Source organism: Vespula vulgaris, chromosome 8 (assembly GCF_905475345.1).
Source record: "Vespula vulgaris chromosome 8, iyVesVulg1.1, whole genome shotgun sequence".
NCBI lineage: Eukaryota > Metazoa > Arthropoda > Insecta > Hymenoptera > Vespidae > Vespula > Vespula vulgaris.
Genome location: NC_066593.1, coordinates 7817012 through 7830726, shown reverse-complemented (window position 1 = coordinate 7830726; position 13715 = coordinate 7817012). Strand labels below are relative to the sequence as shown.

At 32.4% G+C, this 13715-nt stretch overlaps 1 protein-coding gene across 13 annotated transcripts in view; it reads left to right on the top strand.

Annotated features, from left to right (window-relative positions):
- The window catches only part of LOC127065624 (venom dipeptidyl peptidase 4), a 269779-nt gene that overhangs the window by 178663 nt on the left and 77401 nt on the right, over positions 1–13715 (top strand). For all 13 annotated transcript variants that reach the window (XM_050998217.1, XM_050998219.1, XM_050998218.1 and 10 more), the window contains one exon: positions 12550–12769. In XM_050998217.1, the coding sequence (XP_050854174.1) occupies positions 12550–12769 (220 nt within the window). The remainder of the gene's footprint in view (positions 1–12549; positions 12770–13715) is intronic.

Sequence of the window (13715 nt, the reverse complement as noted above, 5' to 3'; positions counted from 1 at the left end):
ACAAACTGGTATGTTCGTCAACGATAATCCGAAACTCGTTGAGGGGCTTTCTCATAGTTGCAGGAAACAGGCATTTACGAAGTAATGTATGCATTGGTAGCTGTTGAATATTTCGTGCGCTTCACTCGTAAAGGAAAATATTTGGGGTAAATGGAAGAGACGAGAGGAAAGTGATAGATATGTATACCAGGATCATCATTTATTTTCCGGCGTTATTGCGGCACCGTTGCAAAATTTTCCTCTGGTATAACATACACGTATATATGCGTATGCGTGTAAGCCATCGAAATGTACACATCGAATGTAAGTGCAAAGCCACGGAGTTTCTTCGTGTATCGAAGAGTATTTCGCTAAATACGAGAAAACTAATTTGGACGTATCCCAAAATTCAATGGAATTTTGTTCTACGTTTTGTACAGAAGAGTCGTACGTATGTATTTGATAAATGTGTCTATCGATATACGTGTATTTGTGTAACTAATACACTTTTTTTTTTATTCTTATACATAGATAGATACAGTGCAAATAGGTTGAGATAACAACTAGACCAACGACTTTCAATCTTTCGTAAAATCTCAATTAGTTGGTTCTTTTGTCAATATAGGTAATAACGACGATTGTGTCTCTGCATAAAGAATTCTCATTAACGATCCAAACGTTCCAATAAGACGATTAGAAGAAACATAGTATTTCTTTCTCCTAACTTACAGTCTACAGTCGAATGAGAAGCAAGTAGATATTATATAACTGAACGAAGGAAAGAGTTTAACGGAAGAAACGAAAGAAAGAGGAGGAAAATACACACTGAATGGACAATAAGTCTCGAAGAATTTATCATGGAAGCGTAGAGAAGTTTTCCATTCGACGGGAATAAAAAGTATCTCTTTCGCTATGGTTAAAAGTTGAAGAAACTTGGCGATCGAGGTCGAACGCAGGCAGTAGCAAGGAAGATGTATAAGTACCGTACGAGAAAGAGAAAGAAAGAAAGAAAGAGAGAGAGAGAGAGAGAGAGACAGAAAGAAAAGGGAGGGAAAGAAGCATTTGCAAGATACGACGATGTTTGATCGATCATACGTATTGAAACTCAAAGTAAGTGGGAAGAGTACAGTAGAGAAAGAGAAAGAGAGAGGTAAAGTGTGAGAGAAGAGAAGAAAAGAGGAGAGGATAGGATAGGAGAGAAAAGTGTGTCTTTCTTTCGTCTCTTTGTGCCGTCGACCCAATTCTGCCCGTTCAATTCGCGACACAGGAAATGGGGTTGCATTCGAAAAGGCATCGTGCCATTGGTTCATCCGTGATTCGTTCGGATCAGTCCCAGACTACGGATGAGTTTTTTCCTTCTCTATTTCCCTCTCGTTTACTCCTACACCTTCTATCGTCTACCACCTACAAGCCTATCCTTCCATTTCTATTCTCCCTTCTCGTGCCTTACGCGCGGCGCCCTTTTCAGGAATTTCTCCTCCGTTATTTCAATGCGATTCCTGAAATTACATTGCTCAGATGTCGGAAATGTCGTCGAGTCGTTCTACTGTTTCTCACTACGAAAGGATCTCCATCGGGAGGATCTTGTCGATCGTTTTGATCGTATTAACGTATGCACGTTTTTTTCGTATGGAATTTACAAAGGATCCTTGGAACTTTTGATTGATATCGTTAATGATTAATTGCTATTGAATGTATCTATTAAAGAGTTATTTCAAACTTTTCAATTAATTTCTATCATCAAATACAAATCAAGTTTTTTTCATCGATCGGTTAATAGAATTAAAATATGCGTTAAACTTTTCATGATAATTCGTATAAAAGTTCAATGCTGAACTTTGGATTTCTTAAAAACTTTTTAAGATTTTTTCTCTCTCTTTCTCTCTCTTTCTATTTTTCTTTCTGCATCCAGATTTTGTGATCTTTTTTATCTAATAACAATTTCAATGAAGTATATTTATATCTATATCTACACACACATATATGTATGTATTATATATACCTCGAATATACGGAATATAGCATACATACATAAATATATATTTATAAATGCAAATTTCATCTACTTGTAGATTGACTTATAGGTTGTAAGAGTAAAACGAACAAATACTTCTCTAATAAGAGAGACAAAGAAATTGGAGAATCGCAACACTTTAAGATGTAATCAATTTCTACACGGCATAGTGCAGCGATACGGTAAAACATTCAAGTCGACACGCTAGCACATACACGCATAGGAAAATACGCATTGTAAATCTCTGTGGCGGACAATGCGCTTACTACTCTCCTTCCCTTTCTACTAACATCTCTCTCTCTTTCTCTCTCTCTCTCTCTCTCTCTCTCTCTCTCTCATTCTCTCTCTTTCTCTCGCCCTCTCTCCCACCTTTCTGTTTCTCTCTTTCTCTTTCTGTAGAATACTCTCACCAATGCATCTCTTGTATTTCGTTACCGGATTTTAGCGGTCTGTCAAGGACACTGAATTATTTTCCTTGCTGCAAGTCATCCCGCAAAGTATGCAAACCTTATTTGCAAGCTACGCTCCGTGCATTTCTACTTTGAGATCCAAAAATGCCGCGGGCGTAGAGTACTGGAGTAAAAGATAGAGAGATAGAGAGATAGATAGATAGATGGTTAGAAAGAAAGAGAAAGAGAGAGAGAGAGAGAGAAATAGAGGATTTATACGGATAAAACGTAAGGTGGTTCGTTTAAAAACTCTGCACTATAATTATATATTAACGTTGCCAACAGTCCCTTTCAGAATTATTTAGTTTGAAGAAATAATAAAACAGAAATTATATTATTATTTCTTAGATGTGACAAGTAGATTCGTAATTATATGGATACTTACATATGCAATTTTGAGATTGAATAATAAATCCATCTTCTTCATTCCCTCTGTCTTTATATATATATATATATATATATATATATATATATATATATATATATATATATTATTAAATTATTTGTACAGGGTTCTACGAAATAAATAGATTTGTTTAAATCATTCTATTCGATATAAAAATATTGTATCTGATTTTCTTTTCTTATCCTTTGTTTTATTTACATTTTCTTTCTTTCTTTTTTTTTTTTAATATCGTGTAACAAACAAAAATTATGTAAAATAGAATGAAACGATAGAAATGAGAGCTGTATTAAAACTGTCATTTCTCTTTCTCCGTTCTATTTATCTATTTACCTCTATCTTTCCCATTTCCCCTTCTCTTTCTTCTTCTCGTATTCTGTAGATACGCAAGCAGCTTACATACCAACATTATATACATTATAATCCACGACGGTGTGCTTATATTAAGTTTCTGCCAACAATTCGCTTGGCCCCAACACGAGACAGTTATTGTACAGCGTGTAGTGGAATTATGCCGTACACCATGTATATTGACCGAGAAGTCGGTTATCCCAGTTCGTCAGTTTTCGTTGTAGTAAACGTCAAGGTTTCTACGCTCGAATGAAAGAGATACATAAGCCAAGTACATTCATCGGATTGAGAAAATAGGAAGGAATGAGATATTTGCATGACAAGTGTGAAAAATTCAAGAGAAAACATTTTCTATTAATTCAAAATCCACTTAATAATTATAATTCTTTATTTCGTTTTTTTTTTCTCGAACGTGAAGATAGTAAATTTTTTTTCTTCTAATAAACTTGCACCAGACAATAATCAAATCGTATAGAAATAATATTACGAGTAATCCGTCTAACAAATAACGAACTTATTTAAAAGCATTTGGTAAGATCCTATTTATGAATTATTTACGGTGCAATAATTTTAGCTCAATATTTTGAAGAAATAAAAATAATCGGTGCATTAAGTTACGAAAGAATTAGGAGCTAAAAGGGATGACAAATTTTCAGATGTTAAGCGAAGCGCGGTTTACAACTTTCATCCACTTTGGGTTGAACTCATTCCTGCGTGTTTCTCGTGACCGTGGAAGCAAGGTAGGAGACCATCGAATAAGGTCGCTTCGGGATGGGTTATCAGAGCTGCCGCCGGTCAAAACAGTAAAATCCCGTTGGATTAACAGGCGGAAAACTTTCGTTGGATGATATCCCCGGCGCAAATTACCAGGAGAGTGGAAAGCCGTGGGCTAACGTGCGGTTAATAGCAGTCTAATTATCCTAGATTATACGTTCGCGTCGTCGATGATAAGTTAATGTCGTCGCGAGCCGTAACGATGATCGTACTTATGGTTTCATCTTTTTGACTCGTGTCATTCAAGCATTTATTTTATTATTATTTCATTCTAATTTTTTACTTTAAAATAAACCGATCGGAAATCCATCAAGTTTCATAATCGCGATTGATTTATTTTAAATTGTATTTCTATTAAAATCGGATTAAACTAATATAGACCTTGTATAAAAAAGTAGAGAACTGTGTTGTTTAGTTTCAAAAACGATAAAGTAGAAGTGAACGAAAAAAGAAATGAAGTGAAATTACAATTACTTTTTCATTGTAATATAATTAAAAATTGATACTATTCAATATATTTGACTTTATATATATATATTTTTTTTTCAATGATGATCGTAATCGTATTAAAAATTAATATTACTCAATATCTTTGATTTTGTATATACCAATATGTGTGTATGTATATATATATATATATATCTTTTAATGATGATCGTATCAGTAAAGAAAAATTTTATCGTATTAAGTTTATGAGGTGTCATGAAACTAGTTAAATGGCAATGCCAAAGTGGATTTGAACTTAGATTAACCTTCGCCTTTCTCTTTCACACGTAGAGACAAAAAGACACATTGACCGCAGAGTCAAACAAGGTACTCGTAAATGCATTTTCGTTGTAGTTCACTATAGTTAACATGTACGTGGAATTTTTTAGTAGGCGAATTTTCGGCCACGTACTTCGCTTCCCTCTTTGGGTAAATTCAGTATTCTGTGGTATTCTGGAAAATCATAGTAAATTTCCTCTCTCTCTCTCTCTCTCTCTCTGTTTTTATTCTTTTGTTTCTCTCCTTTCTCTGATATGTACACGCAATAAGCTCATTAGTAACTATACTATTCATGTATGGATAATACGTTGAAGCATGAATATTCGTGCGAGTTAATTCAAGCCTTCCGATATTTCATAAATGTATTCGTAAAATAATAAAATCATGATTATTTTGTAACATTATTATATAAGGAACAATCTTTTGTAACTGTGACATTATGAATGAAATAGTTAATTTTCATTATTGAATTTTTAATGCGATTTCTTTCTTTCTTTCTTTCTTTCTTTCTATCTATCTTCTTTCCTTTTTATTAATTTTATTAATTCGCTTTCTATTCCTTTTTTTATTCACACGGATACTTTGCTTCGAAAAAATTTATCGTATTGCACGAGAATCTCTCTCGTTTTGTTTGACGGCAAGAAATATTTCGCATTTGAATCGAGTTATTGATTATTTGTCCAATTATATCATGAACATTGAAATGAGAAAGCTTTTTCATTTCTATATTAATACTTTAGTAGATATTTTAATGGTCTTCTCGCGATGGTTTATTCATTAAAAATAATTAATTGATCAATGCGTTTCTTGGGCCAACGTATTACAAAAGATTACGACATTCTATTTCAATCAGTTGCATGATTGGTCACGTTCGCTTCCTGTTTTTGTTTTCTCTCTCTCTCTCTCTCTTCCTTTCTTTTCCTTTCTTGCCACCTGCATATACTAATCACAACGAGCTATATTTAATTCTACGATGAAACTCATCGAAAATTAGTTACTTTCGAAAATCGAATTCTAAATTGGAAATTTCTTCTATTTGTAGAATTTCGCGTAATAACATTTGCGATATATACCACGAAAATTGATTTTTCATTTTCTATTCGATTACAAAATGATACGATAATTGTTTGAGATCATCACGTATATGATACATTTATAATTAGTATAACGGAAACATGAAACAAATCATATTGAGTAGCGAAATTTCAATTTTAAATTTAATACGTATCTCCTATTATTGAGAAATTCATAACTCTTGTATGAATACAAACAATCGGCACTGTTAGAAACTAAACACAAATAATAGGTTCGTGTTGCTTCATTACGTGAGAGTTGATAGCACACATTTGCTATAAACGGAATAACGGAAGACCACATAAATGCTTCACTACTCGCGTAGTTACAATGTTTACCACACCTACATGTGTAACTTTCGAAATCAACACCTACGTATTCTGCTTAAATGTTTCGGCACGTTATTCTCAAAGTTTTCTACAGAATTTCCAGTCGAAAGCATTGTATATGTATTTATGTACTTATGTACGAATTCATGCTTTTCATATAAATATATATATATATATATATATATATATATATATATATATATATACACATAATTTCGTGAAAACTTCTTTCTTTTATTTATATTCCTCTCCTGCCTTGATTTACAAAATATCATGCGCGTTCTCTTATAATTTAATACGATGTATATGTTTTATTCGCGTGTGAACTATGAACTTTTATTTTTTATTTTATTTTAACAATGCTACATATAAATTTGACTTTTACGTTGAAAAATAATGAATGAATAGTATACTGAAACAAATATAGAATGTCAGTATCGCGTAACGAATATCTATATTTTATTTAGAATTCAATGTACGATCGTACAAGTTTATTTATTATTAATTAAAAATTAATAAATCGAAGGTAGAAATATAATGAGACTTGTAATTTATTGAACGTGGAATTTCTTTGAATTTATTATCTACTAGCATTTCAAATATATTTTTATACTAAGACAGTTTTCTATATCGGGGATTTAAATTTTTACATTTTGGACATCGGTTGTCCTGAGTTTGACCCGAATCAACGGTGAAATTCTACCTAAAATTTTTACGTTAGATCGTCAGAGTACTTTTTTTTCGGTTTCATGTCCATCCTGGTATTTTTTATATTATTTTTTAATGGTACTCACGCTGTATAGTGAGGTTTATTCGCACTCTCTATCTTTCTTTCTCTCCTCCTGCCAAAAAAAAAAGAAGAAAAAGAAAAAAAACTGAAACATATTTTAATTTTTTTTCTCTTTAAAAAATAGCCCAATAAATTAGAAATTTGTATTATTTCATTCTGATATATCTTCAATAATTCTTACGTATTTAATTCAGTCGCGTTTATTAACATTAAAGCAATCGAATGTTACAATGTATTTTCTCCATACAATTTGTGAACAGTTTCATCACGTGACGTATTTTATTATGGGTATATATCTACTACCTGATCGATCTACATAAAGCAGTACCTACCTAAGAGTTATATAGTCGTAAATTGGTAAAGTTAGGAGCTGGATATGTGGTTTTCATACAAAAGACCCAGGAAATTAGTCTTATTTTCAAGGGAAAACTATACCATTAAAATGGCTTACTATATTTTCCTCGTCATTATCTTCTCTCTCTCTCTCTCTCTCTCTCTCTCTCTCTCTTTTCCTCTTCCTTTCTGTCTTCTATACATTCGCGATCATCATTAATAATTTTTTTTTAATTGAAATTATAACCCGTACAGTGTATTATTATAATATAAATAATATATAAATGTAACATAATATATTAGTATAACGTAAATCGTACAAACATATAATTCGATAAGTTAAATAGATATATTTAATAAAATATCGATATTTTTAGCATAAATATCAATCATGTGGATGTCTTTCAAACACTTTTCTCGGTTCTCTCTCTCTCTCTTTCTCCATCTGTCCTTTGCACTCTCCCTCTCTTTCCCTTTCTCTTTTAAGTTATAAAACACAGGTTCGTTCCACTTCTCCACTCTCATTTAACTTTACGTGGAGTAAATGAGCAATTCGAACGCAATAAAAAAGTTGCATCCTCTCCGCGTATAACTTTTAGATGAGGACGAGTTGAAGGAAGAGATAGATAGATAGATAGATAGAAAAAGTAAGAGAAACGATGACGAGGAATAGAAGAAAGAAAAGGGGAAGGAGAGAGAAGCGGTTAAACTAGAAGATAGGATAGGAGAAATCGAAAAGAAATTAAAGCAACTACTACAGAAAAAGAGAGAGAGAGAGAGAGAGAGAGAGAGAGACAAGTTGAGGAATGGAGTTGGTGGAAAGAGATAAAGAAAGAGAGAGAGAGAGAGAGAGAGAGAGAGTAAAAATATGTTCAATCCAATCTAACTTGAACGATTGGCTCGGTGAAACTGTATCGACCTTGGTCGCTTCGATAAACGATAAATTATTTCGATTTTCTTGCACGACAATCTGGATGAAAAATAGTTTCCCTGTAGCTTAATGCAATTCTACACCTTCTGTAAAGCTCGACTGACTCTTAAATTTATCCTTGCCGCCATGATAACGACCAATATTGCATTAGTGTTCTATCGTGTTAAAAGATTCACTGAAAAGTCGACAAAGGAAGAAAGAGAGATAGATAGATAGAGAAAGAGAGAAAGAGAGAGAGAGAGAGAGAGAGAGAGAGAGAGAGAGAGATTATTCCTATCGAAATAACATATGCACAAAGAATTAAAATTTTTGATACACACAAAGATATATTAAAAAGTTGAAAAAGAATTTCGGTTATAATAAATTTGTAATATTTATTCTCTCGTAATAGAATTATATACTTCGTATATTCATTTCGAAATATATTATAAAATTATTTGGCTTAATTTTTATTTTGATCGATTTAATTTGCGAACGTAAATTGAATTTCTTTTCGATGTTTTATATGGAACAAATTCAACAATGTACTATTTAATTATTTATTGATTATCATTTATTAATTTTCAACAAATACGGTGGATAAATACTTCGAAAAAAAAAAACAAGAAAATTAAATTTCTTATTTAATTTCTCAAGTAAATAATTAATTTATGTTCATTTTATTATCAAATTAAACGGAAACAAGGAAGACAAATAATAATATAAGCTCATAAAAACTGTTTCGCTGTGTTAGTAATACTAACAGTAATAATTAAAAGTACTTCGGGATTAACGTAAGCATACGCGCTCGTAAACGACGCGAACTTACTACATTACTAAACTCATGTTGCAATGTTTACACATACGTAATATATGCTTTGATAACCCGTAATGTGCAAACACAACTTTTGGGTTTATTTGATGTCTATTATCACTTAGAAACGATGTAAAACCATTTTATTTTCTTTTCTATCATTCGAATTGATTTAATTGATGGATATAACGATGTCCTGAAAAAATAAAATATTTTTATGACAATTAAATATTCATTGATCACATTTCGTTTGTGAAATTAATAAAAATGTTAACATAATCAAACGTTAATTGATTGAATAAACGTAGGATATGTTATTATTTGAGGTTGATACATAAATTGAAAACAACGTACGCATTCTTGTAAAATTGGACGATACTAGATTGTATCGTTTATAAAAAAAAGTTAATTTAGAAAAGTTAGTTTATGATAAATATTGCATAATAAATTAATATTATAATTGAAACATTTACATGTTTTTCTTTAAAAAACGAATGGATATAATTGTCACCGTCGTAATCATAATTCATGGTATACGTAGAATGAATAAGTATCAAAATATGTATATGTGTAATATTTGTTCTCTTTTTGATCTATGGAGTAAGTGATCCAAAGGGAACGATATCAATAATTTGAAATGTAAAATACTGTCGGAATTTGAAAGAAGTATACAGCGGCAGGCAGTATGTATATTACAAAGTCAGATTCGAATATAAAATATCAATCTAGTTCTCCCACGACGGTGAAGTCGATTTAATCCACAACTCGAAGTAGCAAGAGAGACTATAAATAAATTTTACACACGGCCGAAGAGCTCGTAAATCAGATGGTCTGCTCTCCAATACGTTCCATCGGGTACACATCGCGACGGTCCCACAGAGTCTTTCCAGCATCCGACTTATCGACGAAGATGAGCGCGTAAATTCAATAAATTTCCTTGTAAATCATTATTAGTATTAGATAAGAGAATGCTATTAGGAAATCGAAGATCTATAACGTCGGGTATTGATCCTCTTACGTATGTAGAAATACATACGTAAACAGTATTTTCTAATATAATATGAAATTATAAAGATAATAACATTTCTAAAGATAGATTTATCTAAGAGAATTAAAAATATAATAAGAAATGGTTAATGTAAAAGAAAATAAATATTTTCTATGATATGAATTTTCTTTTATATGTTAAAATTTTGTTTGAAAAAATGTTGACGATATATCTTTCTTATCAGAGACATTAACGTTTTATAGATTTTTGTCAAATCGATATAGAAAAGCTAGATAAGGACGATAACTTTTAAAGACGCTCGTTGAAATATCGTTGGGCGATTCACTACAAACCGATAGAAGTACGGTAGTGCACGCTAAAATTATTTATCGTTATGATTGTTCGCCACTTATCGTAGAAGGTTGATCGTAACGAATATCCAAGAACAATTTATAACTTGCTTTTTCGGTGATATTCTTGCTAACACTCACCCCTTGAGCGCGGCAACCAATCGAAACAACATTAATGGAATGTAATAAATATCTCCTTTCATGGTTCTCTTGTTCTTTCGCGTTTTCGAACCGTAAAATTTCTAATATATCTCTTTCTCCCCTTATGCTAACCAATTATCTCGAAACGATCTTATATTTCCAGGATAAAAGTTCTTTGTTTAACACGATAATACGATTATGAATCATTATATCTAGCGATCCATGATCCAATAATTCTTTTATGTTATGAAAATTAAATTTAAATAATATCATCGTTATCATAATTCATCATTTACATCGATTAACGAAAAAAAGAAAAAGAAAAAAAAGAAAGAAAAATTCTAGATTTTACGTAGGTAGATCTACGCAGGCATTTTAAATCGTCGACGTGAAAAAAAAAAAAAAAAAAAAAAAAGAGAGGAGACTAAAGTAAGCAAAATTTTGCCAGAGGAGAAAAATTTACAAGAATGAATAGAAAATTCTGTTGATTCGGCAAAGTATTATCCATCGAGCGCAAACCTTCAGAAACATTTATATTAGATTTAATCAGACAAAATTCTCGAATTGAATTTGAGTTTAAGAAGAAACGCTTGTAAGCAGTTTGTTGGAAGAATGAAGTTGATAGTTTTTCGATGAAACGATGAAATTTCATTTCGATGAAGAAAGATTTATAAATATAAAATTGCCGATTGGTGATCCCACGCGAAAGTAGCCTCATCTCGGTTCTGTTATTTTCTCGGAAATCCAATTCTCGATAAGATTCGTTGTTCGCCACGTGTGAGACCAAGGTTTCTACCATTATATATATATATATATAGACATACACACACATACACATACATTTCTTATCGAAACTGCATTCTATCATAGACGATAGTTGGATAGATAGACGATTCGACGATTCGGAAAAGGCGCGAGTGAAGAAAAATCTTTAGTATATTGGAAGGACAGTTATCTCTAAATTCCAAGAACAATTTCACGAGCGTCGGAAATTATTTGGACTGATCTCCGACTTTTATTTTTTGTTTCCTCTTTCTTACGTCTATTTCTCTCTTTCTCTCTCTCTCTCTCTCTTTCTCTTCCTTTTCTTCTTTTATTTTATTATCTAAGAATTTTGCTTTATTGAAAAGTCGCTCAGATATATTGCATCTCGATTTTCTCCTTGATATTTCCGGTTAGTAGAAAATTGGTAGCTTTTATTTCGGACAATGATATTGGGTTAACCTTAAACGTCGATGAATTCAATGAAGCTTGACCTCACTGTCTCTCTCTCTCTCTTTCTCTCTCTCTCTCTCTCTCTTTCTTTATCTCTCTCTTTTTTCTCTATTTCTCTCGTTCGCTCTCGCTCTCTAATTACGCGTTTTTTGAATACTCAATTACTGTTCTGCCATTGATGAAATTTTAAAAAGGATAATAGAAAATAATCATGATTGGAAGATATGATGATAAATAAAAATCTTTTAACCAGAAACAATTTTATCTAGAGGCAGATTATTTAATGAATCTGTAATATCAAGTTCTTAAACTATACGTCCTTTATCTTTCTTATCCATTATACTTTCCTCCAGTTTCACCTTTCTTAATTACTTATCCCTATATATTCAACTTTAACGAAGTTGGATAAAATAAAAAGGAAAAAAGACTGAGAGGGGGAGAAAGAGAGAGAAAGAGAGAGACGAAAAAGTTTACGATGCGCGAAATTACAGACTTGCTAAAAGATAAAAGTTTTCAGAAGATTTCTATCATCCAATTGTGATCTAATATTATTTCTACTTGTATTTATATACTTATATATCCTTGTAAGCAATATTTTTTTTATTTAATTTCACATACGTTGAAAAACTTTTACTACTTAAAATCGACTAAATCAAATAAAAAAAAAAAAAAGGTAAAACAATAAAAACAAAGATGACGTTACACGAGATTTACCATGAAAAAAAAAAATGTAAAATCTGGATTGAAGAAAAAAAGAAAAACAAAAAAAGAAGAGAAAGACAGAAGGAAAGAAAGTTAGAAAAAGAGATACGAATACATATTGCTAAGAATGTTACATTTTATCACAAAGCACGTGTTTTATCGTTGCAGGATCTAATGACGAAGAACAAGCGGACAAATTGGCGTCGGCTGTTGGCAGGCGGCTTGGTAGCCATTGTCGCATTGGCCTTGGTCGTAGCCGCAGCAATTCTTTTGACCGGTAGTCCAGATAGCTCGGCATCAAGAACGACAAGCGCGCCTGGCATTTCCCTCGAAGAATGGCTCGCCGGTTCGTTATCTCCCAAGAGCTTCAACGCGACCTGGCTCAGCGGTAAGTGTTTCGCACTTTCAATTGTCTTAAACCGAGACAAATGTTCTTTCCTTTGTATCCTTATACGACAAAAGCTTTTCTACCGAGATTAGCCAGCCGAATTATCTTTCGCGTCAGCAACCCATCAAAACCGTAAAGGTTGAGAAGGTTGAAGAGAGTACACAACGATGAAAACATTTTCTTTCCTTTTGGAAAATTGTAACAAAGTAGAAGGGATAAGTAAAAGCTATTACGACGAGTTTGTTGTCGTCTAAATATGAAGACGAGTAAATTTATCATGGTCGAATAGACTTGTATCAAACGTGGAGATGTATTTATCAAGGACGTTGTATTCGATTGTTTGATTTATCTCGCATGTATGATATAGAAAAAAGAAGAAAAGAAAAAGTGTATACGTTAAATAATAATCAGGTATATATCGATCGTATAACGTTTCAATCGGTGAAATTCAGATTTCAGATTTTCCAATTTTTGCATATAGAATGAATGCCATTTGAAGAGTAGAAAATATTGTACCACCAAGTGGTGGTTGAAAATTTAATGGGCCCACGTAAATTGTTAAATAGTAGAGCGAGCCCGCTTTGGCGAGGTGTCCACATTTCTTTTTTTTCTTTCTTTTTTTTTACGGATGTTGTTCCTACAGAATAAAGGTAGATAGTGGCGAGTAACTCTAAAGAAGGAGACACAGAAAAATCGCAGCTCTCGCTATTCGACGCGCGAGGAAACAAGATGGGTCGATACAATTACCGTAGCGAACTCGAAGTAATGTCTAGCGATTTTCTACTGTCCAAATCTTTTCTCTCTTTCTCTCTCTCTCCTCTCTCTTCCTCTCCTCTTTCTCTCTTGGGAGACTGCTCTTAAAAATTAACAGAAATAACGACTGCGTTCGTTTCGGGTATTCGTGAAGCTTTGGGAAAATGAACTCTGCTGGTGGTGTCACTTTAAA